A 16,901-nucleotide genomic window follows, 5' to 3' on the forward strand; every position below is an offset into this window, starting at 1 on the left:
ATTTTAGTTTATATTAATAATATTTTATATATTAATAATATACAAAATATTTTCAAAAAAAAAATATAACGCAATATTAATTTTACTTTTTTACTTATTTTATATATAAATCAACTTTTGATTGTATTTTATTGTTATTAATTAATGTTATTCATTTTTTTCGATGTTCATAATCTACGGAACATATTAAATTATTTATAATTTCTATATTTTTTTCATCTCTTATTATCTTATTATCTATAATTTATTGATAGATTATCGAATTTACTTTTTTTTAATAATAATTAATCCAAAAAAATTTTTAAATTTTTAATTGGATTAATATTAAGAATTTTATGTTGTTTCATTCGAAAAATTTTGATTATGAAGCTAATTTTTTACTATTTTTACTGTATTACTTTTGTGTATTTTTGAATTTCCAATTTACAAGAAAACGATTTTTATTATAATTTTTGTTATATGATGAAATTGACAATTGTTAGTAAATTATTTTGTAAAATATTATATTATGCTTTTCTAATTTTTATTAAAAGACTAATATTTTTGTGTGAAAAAACTTAACTTCATAATAAATTTATTTTTAAATTTCATAATTCGTTTTATTTTCGATATTTGATCTATTTCTATTGATGAAATTCAATACCAGTACTTTTCATTCGATTTAGATCGATTTACTTTTGTTTTAACGAATTATATCATTTCTTTCTAATCATTTACAATCCATTCTTTAAAACTATTAATAAATTCTCTTTATAGATCGTGTTATATTTTTATTAGAAAGATATATATATTTTTGTCAGGTTTTTGTTTTTTAATTTTTAAATCAATATTTTTTTGACAAATGATAAATGATCTATTCATTAGTTTATTCCTTATTAATAATTTTTTGGGCTCGTATTCAATGTTCTTGCATTTTTATCAAATGTATCGCAAAATTTTATGTAACATATTATTTCGAAATTAAAGCACAATTATATATTTATTTGTAATTTCAAGTAGAAATAATTCTTTTATCATATAAAAAAAATAATTTTTTTTTTCTTTCTCGAATGATTTCATGATTCAAATTTGAAAAATTGAAGAAATGATTTTAAAATAAAATTATATTCTACAATTGTCAACAAATAATAATTATTTTTCTATTTTTTATTTAATTATTATTTATTTTTTTAATATTATTTGTTCTTTAAACTTTCAATGAGACATATAAAATTATAAATATTACATAAAGTTATTATTTTTTTTATATTTTTATAATTATTAATATATAGTATATTATTAATAGAGAAAAAAAAATGTTATATTTTATTTATTAAATTCGCTTTATAATTATCTTAATCTTATTTTTAGAATAATTATTATCGCATTTTTCATAAAACAAGCATTGAATTAAGTTTTTATTCGTTATTATATATATATCAAAAAGTTTATTCTAGCAAATATAATAAAATTAGAATTCAACTCTTTGATCATTTAAAAAACAACAAAAGATATACATGTTTTTTAATTATTTTATATTCATACTGTAATCTATAATTTCTATAATGAAAAAATTCTATATTTAAATTTTCATAGAGATCGCTATTCTTTTTTTCTTTTGTTTGTGTTAGTTCTAAATAATAATATCTAAAATAAAAAATAAAAATACATTTTAATTTTTTTAAGATTAATTTGAAATAACATTTATATCAAATAAAATTACTATTTCAAATACTTATTTAATTTTACAAATGTATAATAAATATTTTAATTAGATACCTATTTTAATATGTATTTGAAATACTGATTTGAAATAGAAATCAAAGAGAAAATAATTGATTAATCTTAATCGACAAACAATTTTTATAATGTTAATTTCTTAAAATATGTTATTAAGATAATCGAATTAGATAACAAATTTTTATAAGTTTATTAAAAGTTTCTATTTTAGTGTTTTTAATTTTAATTTATATGATTGTGATAAATATTTTTATAAAATGAAAATTTTATTTTAATATTTAAATAAACTTTAATATTTTTATTTTGCATCTACAAATTGTTAATATATCAATACTTTCAGAGTCGGCCTTACAAACAAATACAAAAATTATATAAAAATATGGAATAAAACTTACTTATTAAATTATGAAACAATTAAAATTTTCATTAGATAAAATAAAATGAAAAAGACCAGTTTGAATGGTAACATGACAGATAATTGTTCAAGTATTGTTCGCTGGCGTGATAAAAAAGGAGAAGAATACTCTAAGAATACATTCGCGGGATGTTGATCTACTTAAAATTTTTCTATTTCTGATTTTTTTTATTTCCAAAAAAAAAAAATATTTTTCATTTATTAGAATCAAAATGTATATAAAATATGTATATATAGATAAATTAACAAATATTTTTATTATTATTAAATTTTATTATTATTTTTAATCAAATTTTTTAAAAGATTAATATTTAAATCATATATTTTTAATTTTTTTAATATTTTAATATTCTTTGTATTATTTCATATTTCTTTGTTTTTAAAAAATAATATTTTAAAATATTAAAAATTTGTAAAGTTAAAATGTTAAAATATTAAAAAAAAACTACAAATATTTAATGAAAAAACATATGTTTAAAAGTTATGTTTTAATATCGTTACGAAATATGTAAAAAAATTAGAAAAACATTTAAAAAATAATTTTTTAAAATCGAAACATTCATAGATATTTATGAAATCATAATGACCGCATGATACACAGAAGTGATATAAAATTTTTATTTCATAAAAAAATTAAGATTTGAATCATCTTCATATTAAAGAAATGCAAATTATATAAAGTAAGGTTCTTTTAAGTTCTTTTTAAATAAAATATATTTTAAGAGATTTGTATATTTTCTAAAAAAAATTTACTTATATGAATGGAAAAATCATGGATTTAAAAAATATTTTAACTTAATATTTTAAAGTTTGTAAAATTTATATATAAAAGATAAGAAAAACATAATATAGTAAAATATTATCACAAATTCCTTATTTTTTATGTAGTAAATTTTATGAAATTCAAATTATAATATTTTTTAAGTTAATAATTTTTCGACATAAATAGTTATTTTTTTATACTGATACTGATTGTATATTAAAAAAGAAATGGTTAATTTAAAAAAATAATTTTTAATTGATCTTAAAATCATCTCTATTACTGAAATTTACTATTTTATGTCTTTTTTTAAATCAAATTCTTGTTAAAACATTTTTTTTTTAATTTCAATTCAATTTGATCTTCATATTATATGATTTATTTTAATGAGATATATTACTGTTTTAAAAAAAAAATTATGTATACATAAAATTTATATATAATAATATAATAAAATTATATATATATAAAAATAAAATTTTAAGATCGATTATTAAGAAAAATATTTTCGTAATTTAACAAACATAATTTAACATTTGCTAAACAATTTATAAGTAAAACCGATTTTACGAAAATTTATTTAATAATGAATCAAATTTTAATATTCAAATAATGAATTTACTTTGTGTAAAAAAAAAATGGAAAAAATTTTTAAAATAAAAATTAATTGATAAAAATTTTATCTCAACTGTTAAATATAGAATTTTATTATTAGTAATCTATTTATCAATGAATTAGTATATGCAATTTAGGAAAAATATTGACAAAATTAGGGATTTATGAATATTTTATAACAGAATTTTACAGAATTAATTAATAATAATAAAAAATAAATATTCGAAACCAATTATTTTAATTATAATTAAACATTAATTTTAAATACATAGATAAAATTAGCACTAAATTTTTCAAAGAAAATAATATTACTTTTAATATTATGATGATTAGTATAAAATAGATTAGTATAAAATTTTTATTTTATCTAACATTCATAACATCATTTTTATAAGAATATAATAGAATATTGAAAAATAATAAATTGCTATTTCAAAAATATTATCAAAAACATGAATTGGAATTTATCAAAATATAATTAATAAATTAATAGAAAATATATCAAAAAAATTCATATTCAAAAAGTTTTTTAAAATAATTGTAAATATCAAATTTCGTATTAAGTTCTGTATCATATATTTTCTTTTATTTAAAATTTTATTTCTTACATGATTTATTTTATGTCAACATATTTTCCGAACACGATTATATAAATTATTTATTATAATTCTTATTATATAAATAATAAGAATTTCATGTAATATAAACTTAAATATATGAAATACTTAAATATTTATTATCGATTAATTATTTAATCCATTCAATTTTTAATTTCATTTTCAATTTAGTTTAACAAAATATTATAATTTTTAAATTTAAATTTGTCAACTTACTTTCTGCAGCGAGTCTATATTATCGATAATATGGATATTTTTACAAATAGCGAATAATATGCAACAAATGATTGAACTCTTAAATACTGTTTGCGAATAATTTATTGATATATATATATATATATATATATATCTTAATTAAAGTTGATAATGATCAAATAAGCTAATCTGATCTAAACTCGAATATTTATGCCTCGAATAGTAATATAATAATAGAACTTTTCTATTTCTTATTTTTTTAATGAGATTTTTATCAATATATTTTTAAGATTATCATTAAAATATAATTTATATAAACAGAATATAATAGTATAATTTGAATTATATTTATTTATTTATTACAAAAGTTGAGATGAAAAAAATTATCATTTATTAAGTACATAGATAAATACGATTTAAATTATATTAAATTTGATTTAACTTAATAAATCTTTATAACTAATATTGATAATTTTATTTGATAAAAAAATTTCAATATTGTATTAATATTGTTTTTTTATATTCGATTTTCAAACATTTGGCTTTTATTCACTGTTCATTTTTATTTCAAAAAAATATTTACAAAAACTTTCTTTAAGTCATATCAAAAGTAAAAATTAAATAAACAAAAATAATATTTAAATTCTGAATTTTTTGTATTTATTTAATATTTATAGTATAGTATAACATAATTATAAAATAATAATTTTTGTATCTTTTTTTTTTACAATATTATTTTTATAGGTAATTTGTTGGCGAGATGTTCCAACAGACAATATACGAATTGGTCAAGTAGCACGAAAATGTGAACCTTACATGCGTCAAGTCTTTGTTGCTGGTAATGAAGATATTAATATTAATCTTGAACGACAAGTATGTATTCTTTTGAATAATATTTTATCTATGTCTGATATTATTTGAATTATATTGTTCAATATTCATATTAGATACTAGATAATTTACGTTAAATTTTTTATCTTAAATAAAATTAAATTTTTTGTATTTAAAATATAAACTATCTCACTAATTTTCATGCCATTGAAATATATATGTTATCAACATTATTATTTTGAATGATATATAATATTTATATTTATATAAATAATATATAATAATAATATTTTTTTGTATTTTTTTTTGTATTATTTTATATATTTTATATATTTATGTATTATATATATTTTATATATATATATATATATATATATATATATATATATATATAAATATTTGAATAACATTTGATATCGCTATTTTATATCGCTGAAACAAAATTTTTAATTCAAATTTATTATAGATGTTTTTTAAATAAATTTGGTTTGATTGTAAATTTTATAGTTATAAATTTAATTATTGTGTTGTTTAAAGATTATTTTATTTTTTAAATTGCTGCTAGTTTACATCTTCCAGCAACTAATATACTAATAACGTTCGAAATATTTCAAAATCATTTATTTCTGTGATAAATGAAAGATTTAAAAAATCTTTAATATAAAATAACAAGTTTTTTTATATTTTTATTTATAATATTTTTTTTTAATATTTAAATTAAATTGAATATTTATTTAAAAGAATTATAAAATCTTTTTTTACTGAAAATTGATGCTGATTTTTAAAAACATATTTTAAATTTTTCAATCAATGTATCGATTAATTTCTTCTTCGTCGATCTTAATTGATTTAAAATATATTGTGAAGAAGTTTTGAACTTTTTCCTTTAGACATAACTATCGGATTTAATCTTCGAGTTATTCGCAAGAAACTGTTATTTCGAAAAACTTCAGTTGCTAATTATTAAGAAATTTTGAAGTTTAATAGGACAAAAGAAATGAATTTTACAATATTTGTAACCTTACTTGTCAGATTTAAAACTTTAATTTGAATATTTATTAATTTCTGAGATACTAATAAAAATTTTTAGTATATTATATAAATTGAAAGTTATATGTAGATATTACTAATATATTGTATGCTATTATTAGTATAATAATTTGTATTATAGTAATCGAATATTGAATAACTGATAATATTTAACTATATCCATCTATTATTTAGTATTTTAAAATGTACATACATTTACTTCAATTTGTCCACTATTATTACATTATGAGAGTCGCTCATGCAAAAAATAAATTGTTTTTATTGTAATTGCTAAGATACGATATACGATAAATAAAAAGCTTTTACAAATATCTATTACTAACATTTATTAAGTTTGTATACTTACTAACATTTAGTAAGTATATATTTTTGAATTTTTTCATATATTCTTTATTTTCCAAATGTTGCAAAAAAAAAAATGCTATTTTCATATAGAATTTCGTTACATACGACTGCTACATATTTTCTATTTATATAATATGATACATATAATATAAAAATAAATAATATATTAATAATAATACATTATAATAGTCGATATTTAAAAAATAAAACAAATAAATCAATCAAAAAGTTATTTTTTTATGGATTTTGATAGGTTTGAAATATTTCAATTTATATATATAATAGAATTCGCAGAGTTCGAAAGAAAAATATAAAATAATCCTTTAATTGACTACAATTATAATATTCAATAATAAATCCTAAATATGCTGATATTAATATTAAAATTTATATTTTTTTATAATTATCATTGTAATCATTCGATTATTATAATTTCAGTTGTATAAGAATTTTATTTTCGTTTTTTACAGATTCAAAAAATTTAATTTTCGCAAAATCTAAATTTTTTATAGATTGAAATATTCAAGTCCATGAAGAAATAATTTTTTAATCGATTCATCTGGATGCCAATCGCTGTGATGTATTTGTAAAAACAATTATATATCACAAACATATATATTCATCTGAATGATAATTTTTAAACATATAATTTTTTCTATAAAATCTATAAAAATTTTTTGTAAATATCTTTAAAAATTAAAATCGAAGTGCTTATTTGTATAGAAAAATATTACTCAATCTTTTCATGTAAAAATTTGTAAAAAGAATAACAATAGTAATCGTACATGCAAATATGATAGAAAAACTTTATAAAATTGAATTTATTGATAATGTTCACAACCAATATCTTTTTATTTTAATTAATTTTCTCGATTTTTCTTTTTCTTTATTTTGACCTATTTTCATTCGGTTTTATTATTTTTAAGGGAAGAAAGGGGAATAATCATTGCCATATTTGCAAGTATATATTATCATATAAAATACTTGAATTTTTTCATTTGCTGCATCATTCAGTATCTTACATACAATATATTTGAATTCATCAAAATTGAAAAGTTAATTTTCAATTATTGGGATTTTTTAATTTTTTGAAAATTCCAACATTATCAAAAATAGTAATATTCTTGAATTCTGAAATATTTTTGATCCTTGCATACTTTTAGTAAAATATTGAATTTATATGAACTATAGCGATAATATGCATATGTTTCTTTAAAATATTTTTTGGAAAATACTAATTTAAAATTCATTCTTATATTTTCTCTAAATACATTTTTCTAATTCATTTCTATATTTTTTCTAAATAGATAGATTTTAGATAGATTTTTTCAGAAATATTTATGAAATTCTATAAGATATAAATAATTTATATTAAATAAAAAACTTTTCATAAAAATGCAAAAATAATATTGCAATAAAAGTATGCATATTAATTGTTCTTTGAATTTTTTATTTTTTAGATTTTTATTTGAGTTTTTTTTTTTTATAAAACTTATAATAATTATTTGTGCTCATATATCCAATAAATTGTCTTCTATTTTTATTTTAAGATTAAGTCGAACTCTTTAGTATTCTTACTTTTTATATATAGTTCAATTTTAATCTGATAATAACCAGAATATTAATAAAATTATATTGTATTAATATATATAAATGCAAAATGACTATTGAACAATAGTCAAGTTATCAAAATTGATAACTTTAAAGAAATACAAAAAAAATAAGTTTTAATATATAATACCTCGATAAATAAAAAAATAAAATAAAAATAATTATGTCATATTTTAATATTTTAATTTTTCATTTAAATTTATAATATTAATTTGTCGAATTCTAATCCTAACTTAGATTTCCACTACAGGTTTTTATTTTGAGGAAAAGATCGTCCCATTCTATACCACAATTAGGAATTAGATATTATATATGCTCACTTTCTATACGAACAATAGTTTACAAAGGACAATTGACGGCGGATCAATTATGGCTTTATTTTCTAGATTTGAAGGTATATAATAATATAATAATATAGTTTGCTTACAATTATTATTAGATCGTAAAATAAATCTAATTAAAAAAAAATTATAAATATTATTTTAACACTGAATACAGTTGATTAATATATGTAACAATTATTTATGATCTCTATATTTATAGTTAGACTATACATATATATATATATATATATATATAAAATCTATACAAATAATATTTTATTTATATTTATTATAGTCTCCAAATTTTGAAACCTATTTGGCATTAGTTCATACAAGATTCTCCACAAATACATTTCCTAGCTGGGAAAGAGCGCATCCTCTTCGGTAAGCAATGTTTAATAATCACAAATTGCAATATACATATGCATACACATGATATTCATACAATTCGATGTTTATAGATTATTAGCGCATAATGGTGAAATTAATACTTTAAGAGGTAACGTGAATCTAATGAAAGCCCGTGAAGGAGTGATGAGTAGTAAAGTTTTTGGGGAACAATTGAAACAGCTTTATCCTGTAGTAGAGCCGAATCTCTCGGATTCGGGAGCCGTTGATTGTGTTTTAGAATTTTTGGTAATGGTGGGTCAACGATCTTTGCCAGAGGTACGTGAAACATATATATAATACAAAATTGTGAAATTGTATGATATTATATATGTAGTTTTGATTCGCTTTTTCATTTATTTACGACGATTGAAGGAAATCTGAAGAAAATATATATTTAGGCAGTAATGACAATGGTACCAGAAGCATGGCAAAACGACTTAACAATGGCAACAGAGAAACGAGATTTTTATCATTGGGCTGCATGTGCGATGGAACCTTGGGATGGTCCTGCTCTTTTAACTTTTACGGATGGACGCTATGTTGGTGCTATTTTAGATAGGTAGAATTTAATATGTATTTAATTTTCATTTTATTTAATTACAATTTTTATTTTCCATTTCTTTCTCGTGTAGTTTTTCTTAATTTTATTTATGTAATATCTCGATAAAATTTGTACATGTATGTATGTGTGTGTGTCATAAACTTTACAGAAAACTTTATGTATTAAATAAGAAAAAGCGAATGATATATTGCTATAATATTTCATAGATAAAATATACATAAAGTGTTATTAATAAGAATTATTTTTTTCTTTTTCTTTGTAATAAATTTGAAATATTTATGAGAAACTCTTGTCTATGAAAATGTATGGAATATAAAAAAAAATTTTATATTCTTTATCTTTTTATAGATTTTGATAAGTAAAACGTACAATTATCTCTCCAATTTTGATAATTTTTAAATATACAGGGGACAAGATTCTAAATAATCTTTTTTCATAAATCAGTGATCGACTTTAATTTTCGAAATATTTAAATAAAAATAAAAAATAGTATTATTACTATATTAAATTTCATTTGTGTGTGTGTGTGTGTGTGTGTGTGTGTGTGTGTGTGTCTCTATAGTAGCACGTGCATGAAATGCAACAACTATTTACAATACAACAAAATTATTTGATTGATATAATAGATCTTTTCGATCATTATAATTTTAATCACTTAAGGATTATTTTATATTTTATTTTTTCATTTTGCATTTCTCTATGAATGAATATGTATTCATTAAATGTAGTCATTAATTCACTTATTATATATTCTGAAAATTATAATTTTATAGTAAAAGATGAAATATAAAATTATCATTGGAATAACAAACAAGTAACTATCTATCTTTTTCTAGTATATATATACCAAAGATTAAATTTATTATAATTTCGTATTAATTTCTGAAAATTTATATTATATTATATTATATTTTTATATATATTATATATATATTATATTATTATATATATATAATATATATTATTATATATATTATATTATTATATATATTATATTTATATTATAACAACTACTGTTCGTTTATTTTAAGAACAAATCTAAAAAATATCTTTCCAGAAAATATTAAAAATGTAATATATTTTTTTTGTTGCACAATATAAAAATAAAAAATATAAAATTTATAAATTTAATTCATATATTTAATTCATACATTTCTAAATTAGATTTTTTTGTATATGATAAAATCATATGATGAGAAGATATCATAAAAAGACTAATGCGTATTGCAAAGCCATTAAATAATCAAATTCTTATATTGAGAATTATTTGAAGGTAAAAATATATCTTATAAAAATACTATTTTTCATTATATAAATAAAAAAAAAATATATTACGGTTAAATACTTATAAACTCATTTGTTATAGCATTATTAGCACTAGTTACAAGTTTCTATATCTTATAAAAAAAAATTTTATGCAAAATTTTTTCATTTAATGAAAATAACACAGCTTTGATACAGTGTTAGTTTTGTTTTTTTTTAATATAAATTTTTTGTATAATTAATATTAATGCCATTATTCAAAATTGTCCTATCTGTGTCTTATCCTATTTGAATTAAATGTTGCTTTTTAACCGAACGAATTAAAATTTTAAAATGAGAGAGAAAGAAGAATAAAATTTTGAATATAAAATTTTAATTCTGAATTCGAATAATTCGAAATTAATTTTCGAAATATTAATAAAAAACTTTTAGTTATAATTGAAATATATTGAATATGTTAGCATAATATCATCATGGCGCAATTTTTTATCTATTATTTTTTAAAATATATTGCAGCAAATAATCTAAAATATATAACAAATAGACAGTCAAAAATTTATTTCTTTATCGATTATAATGTTTCGAAATATATGTAAAATATTTCGATTCTAATATCGAGTTTGAGTATTTCTTTGGATTTGCGGAATGCAAAAATAATATAAAACAATGTTTAGATAATTAATAATTAGATAATTAAAATTATAATAAATATTATCATTTTTGGTATTTATCGTTATAATTATAATCCATAAAGAATTTTTATCATTTAATTTTTTATTCATTTATTTGTTATATATATGCATATATATTTTAAACATTACGATGTATTTATAAAAACAATAGATAAACTATCATATCGTATTAATGCATACATTGTCAAAGACATGCATGTATAGATAGAATTCAATTGAAAGTACCAAAAGTTTTTTATTCTTGGAATTAAAAAGTGCATATCGCATACATCCTTCTATTCTTTTTGATATTTTTTTATCTCTTTCATGATAGAAATAATCCATCGACTTCTTGTGATCCATTATTTGATAATATTTTTTGTATAAATATAAATAACATTTAATATAAAATAAAAATGCATATTGTAAAAAAATATATTATTTACTAAAAAAAAGTTAGTTAAATTTTTTTATAAATAATATTTCTTCGTAGATTTCATTAAAATAACAATACAATAGTACTATATCTGATATAGAAGAATAACGATATCAGAGCAATACACAATTTATTTTTTTATTTTTTAAGGCAAAGTGGCTTTCTAATTTATTATTTTGTAAATTAAAGTAACAAAATAAGATTTAATTATTTATTAAAATTTCATTTAATTAAATTTTTAGAAAATTAATTTCATAGAAAAATATAATAATCCATTTGTTTTTTATTTTTTAAAAACATTATGTGAAAAATTAAGAAATAAAAATTTATTTACAATTTTCAAAAATATTAAAAAAATAATTTAAATATTTTTTCGAAAAGCATACAATAATATTAAATAAAATTTAGAGAAAAAAAAAAAGAGAATATAGATTTTAAATCTAAAATTTTAATTTTGAATTTTTATTAATTTTCAAAATATTAATAAAAAATTCTATCTATCTAGATATAATTAATACAATTGCCTTTGCAGAATAGTCATATTTTGCCTTAGTAGTTATATTAGTCGAATAGTCAATGATATGATAATGATAATGATATTTGCAGAATATCTCATATAAAATATCAGGAATGATTATTCTAGCAATAATTACTCTAATACATATTTTTTTTATAATACATATTTTTTATATAATAGTATATTCATAATTCTGAATATAAAGCAAATACGTTATATTGAAATCTAATAGTTTTCAATTACTGAAATAATATTTTGAAATAGAATTATTTTTTTAAAATAAAAATTTTCTTATAATATTTACAAGAAAAAAAATTGTTTATGCTGGCTTATATTATCTATTACATTGCTGTCCCAAAGCATCCCCCCGATCGAAAGTTAATTATATAAAAAAGTCAAAAAAAAAATAGAAAAAAAAATATGTAGAATATATTAAAAAGACAGTTTTAATTGATGCTAATATGCAAAAATGAAATAGTAATATAAAATTTTTATTTGACAGAAATGGCCTGCGTCCATCGCGCTTCTACGTCACTAAGGATAATATGATGGTAATGGCTTCTGAAGTGGGTGTTTATGATACTCCATCCAGCAACATAGTTCTGAAGGTAAATGAAAAAATATACATGATATCAATCATTCATTGTTCTTGAAGAAACAACAGTTCATATATAATTAGCCATTCATATGCTTTTTCTCTATATTATTTTCGATATACAGAATTTCAGTTCTAGAAGGAATACTGCATGCACACAAGGAGCAAAGCTTTTTCTGAACAATTAGCAAGTTAAATACAGTGATCGGAACGAATTCGTGTCTTAAAGCATATTATAAACGGTAATTTTTTCTTATGAAGCAAGTAATATCTTTTTCTAATTCTTTATTTTGGGTGAGTTCTTATTTGTACGCTTTGCTCTCTATTCTTTTTAATTTATACATTTCCTTTTACATTTCTTTTTAAATTTTATCTTATAGATTTAAAACTGATCACAAGAAATTGTAAAATATATGCGCATCTGTCTGTATTTTGTAATATATAATATTCTATATAGTTTTTTTTATTTATATAACATAAATTAATTTTATTTAATTATTTTGTTCTCACATTAAAATATTATTAATTTAAAATATTGAAATGGTTAATCAAGTATTTATGTTTTAAAATTTATTATATTTTTATTATATAGTATAATTCTTTAGGATTTTATAAATGAATGACTTGTATTAAATCTAATATAATGCTATTTTTTTATTATGTATATTATATATATATACATATATATATATATGTATGTATGTATGTATATATATATGTATATATATATATATTATTCTTGAATTTATGAAAAAAAATTAAGTTATATTTTATTAATTTTCTTTAATATTTTTTTAATATATTAGAATATATTATTTTTAATAGAAATTATTTTTATATATTATTTTAGTATATTATTATTTTAATATATTATTTTTATTAGAATATAAAATTAACTCAAAAAATAAATTTATACAAATTTATTTAAATTCATTATTATATAATTTATAATAATAAATTTAAATCTATTTTAATTTTAGAAATATGTAATAAATCACGTATACGATTTAACAATAATTATTTATATTTCATTTTATAGAGTCGCTTGAAACCTGGTAGAATGCTATTGGTTGATACATACGAAAAGAAGATCATAGAGGATGTAGAATTGAAATTGCAAATTTCGAGAAGTAGACCACATTCTAAATGGCTAAAAGATCAGGTATTTTCTTTATTTCTTTTTTTCTGATTATTAAGTGATATATTGATTAATATATGAAATTTAATCTAATGTTTCGAAAAATTTCGATGATTGATTGATATAAAATTTAATCCCAAATATAAAATTTCATTTAATTATTATTTTTCGAAATATTAATAAAAAACTTCCAGCATCGTGTATTGAATACTTCATATGTAAATGTGATTAATATCATAATTTTTAAGATTTTATTATTAATATAACTATTTTTACTATAAGAATTATCAGATAACTGATATAGCTTCTACATCTACATGTAGGATTCTGTATAAGATATAAAATTTCAGCAATCAACATTGCAAACTGTAGCAATTAAAAAAATATAAATAATATCTATACTATAATTCTTCGCTATTGTTTTCAACTATTTCATATATCTTATAATTCAAAAACATATTGGATAATGATCAAAGTTATACTGACTTTCTATTTTCATTTCATAATAATTTTTATTTTATCGCTATATCATGCTATATTTTTATTTTGATAGTCCAAAAAATCTAGAATTAAATATACTTAAGTTACCAAATCTCATTCGAATAATTTTGATTTAGATTAAACCGGAAAATCAACAATATCAGGTTTCAAAATTTTGTATAGGACATCTTGTAGAAATATTAAGGTCAATACATCAAATATATATCAAAACGTCATCAGTTATGACATTTTGATTATGACAGTTATTAATCTCTATCAATAATTAATGATAATATTCAAAAATGATTGTATTAATAACATTTGAATAAGCAGCATTCATTGTATTAGTTACATCTATATACAGTATTCAATATATAAAAGTTTTGTATTAATATTTCAGAAAATATTTGAATGAATAATTTTTCGAAGTTAAAATTTTATTAACTAATTTAAATTCCTCCCTTTCTTATCTCTCTTCTAAATTTCGTATCAATTGACTTGAATTTTTTGAGATTTATTTTTTAATCTTTTCTTAAAATTAACTTAAACTCAGCCAAATTGATATTTAAATATTTATTTATATTTACATCTTTTCATTTATAAAATATTTAATAAAAAAAATTTTTTTTGCAAACAATTTTATATACTGTGATCATACTTCATATTATATATAGATGGTGAGTATATTCTTCATATTCTTCTAATAATCGTATTGTATGTTCTATTAGTTATTTTATATTTCTATAGTTATTTTATATTTATTTTATGAATAATTTTTATAAAAATATTTTAATTTCTAAGTAATTCTAATTTTATATATCAAGGTAGTTTATTTAATAATAAATAAAATTATCTAAATATCTTTTTTAATTGTGTAAAAATACATTTTGTTTGAAATTGTAATTGTAATTTGAATGGTATCAAAGAAATTTGTTATTTTTTTTTAAGTTTTTTTTTTCAAATCTATCGAAAAAAATTTTTTAAAGATTGTAATAACATAGCTGATATTAAATTTTTTTGATAATTTTGATTTATAAATATGTTATAGAAAACAAGATTTTTATACATTCATAATTTTTTCCTATATATATAACTATCATCGCTCAGTTTTAGATTTTGAGATAATTATAAGAAATTATTATTATTATTACTATATTGAATTTCGTTTATATATATATATATATATATATATATATATATACATATATATATATAAATTTGTAAGTAATATGCATTAATCTCATTCTTAACCTTTTGCGCTCTCGGTTACTACTTGAATTAATGCCGTTAACTCCAACGGTGATTTTCCGGCACTACTTGGATTAATGTGACAATTTGAACGGTGACAATATTTATTTATGTTTGATTTTTTTAGAATATATATAAAGTCCCTCTTTACATATAATCTTATGAGATGTAGAATAATATATTATTAAATAGTTAGATTTTTTAATTTTCTCAAATTAGATCATGATCGCGGATCGGGCGACATCTTCGGCGTTAGTCTAAGTTTGACAATCATAATAATAGAAATATTATTTTCAAAATTTTTGAGATTTGTAAGCATGGAATACAATAATGAAATTAGTTCAAGTGAAGATGAATTTGATTTTTTATTATTGAATGACGAAATTATTTCTATCCATAAAGAAATTAACAATAGAGAAAGCAATGGTGAACATGGAAATGAAATAAGAGATATAAGAAGGCGAAAAATAAGAATAATAGATAGTATATAGTTTAAGTGAAGATATCGCAGAAGTTAGAGAAGAAAATTCTAAATGGATAATATATATAGAATCGAAAAATATATTACGAAGAATATTGTACCCGAAAAATCTACAGAATCTCAAGCATCTTCGAATATAAATGAATCATTAGATTTTTCTTAAACTATTTTTTATTTTTTATTTTTGATGAACCTATTAATGAAATAGTGTGCGAAACAAATAATTATGCAATAAAAAAGTTATAAAGAAAAATATTATTACTCTATTTATCCTGATAAACCGAGGATGCATCTTGGTAATTACTTCATAAAATATCGAACAAAAGAATAATATAGACTTTAATATTCAATAATTGTTTTTTATATATAAAAATATATAAAATATTAAAATATAAAAATTTTATGCATTAATTTGTGTATGAAATCATTATAAATTAGCTATAAAAAATTCCATCGAATGCGCGGATACGAATCGTTTGGAGTTGCTGGAGCGAAACAGGCCTAGACTGCAAAGAATTAATATTTATTATATCTATCTATATCTATTAATTAATTATATTTATTAATATCTATTATATTAGAATGTCTCATAAGTTTCTTTCACGCTACGCTAGGAATGATTTTAATTAATTATTTTTA

At 18.2% G+C, this 16,901-nt stretch overlaps 1 protein-coding gene across 9 annotated transcripts in view; it reads left to right on the plus strand.

The window, feature by feature from the left end:
• Nucleotides 1-16,901, plus strand: part of LOC413372 (putative glutamate synthase [NADPH]) — a 47,187-nt gene that overhangs the window by 10,215 nt on the left and 20,071 nt on the right. For 5 of the 9 annotated variants that reach the window (XM_026439682.1, XM_026439683.1, XM_026439685.1 and 2 more), the window contains 8 exons: nucleotides 5,066-5,194; nucleotides 8,409-8,552; nucleotides 8,777-8,865; nucleotides 8,943-9,147; nucleotides 9,270-9,430; nucleotides 12,823-12,928; nucleotides 13,955-14,077; nucleotides 15,208-15,210. In XM_026439682.1, the coding sequence (XP_026295467.1) occupies nucleotides 5,066-5,194; nucleotides 8,409-8,552; nucleotides 8,777-8,865; nucleotides 8,943-9,147; nucleotides 9,270-9,430; nucleotides 12,823-12,928; nucleotides 13,955-14,077; nucleotides 15,208-15,210 (960 nt within the window). Of the gene's footprint in view, nucleotides 1-5,065; nucleotides 5,195-8,408; nucleotides 8,553-8,776; nucleotides 8,866-8,942; nucleotides 9,148-9,243; nucleotides 9,431-12,822; nucleotides 12,929-13,057; nucleotides 13,158-13,954; nucleotides 14,078-15,207; nucleotides 15,211-16,901 lie in introns of those variants that run through there. The other 4 variants (XM_026439686.1, XM_026439688.1, XM_026439689.1 and 1 more) reach the window with 4 other exon arrangements.

The sequence above is a fragment of the Apis mellifera genome, linkage group LG3 (assembly GCF_003254395.2).
Source record: "Apis mellifera strain DH4 linkage group LG3, Amel_HAv3.1, whole genome shotgun sequence".
NCBI lineage: Eukaryota > Metazoa > Arthropoda > Insecta > Hymenoptera > Apidae > Apis > Apis mellifera.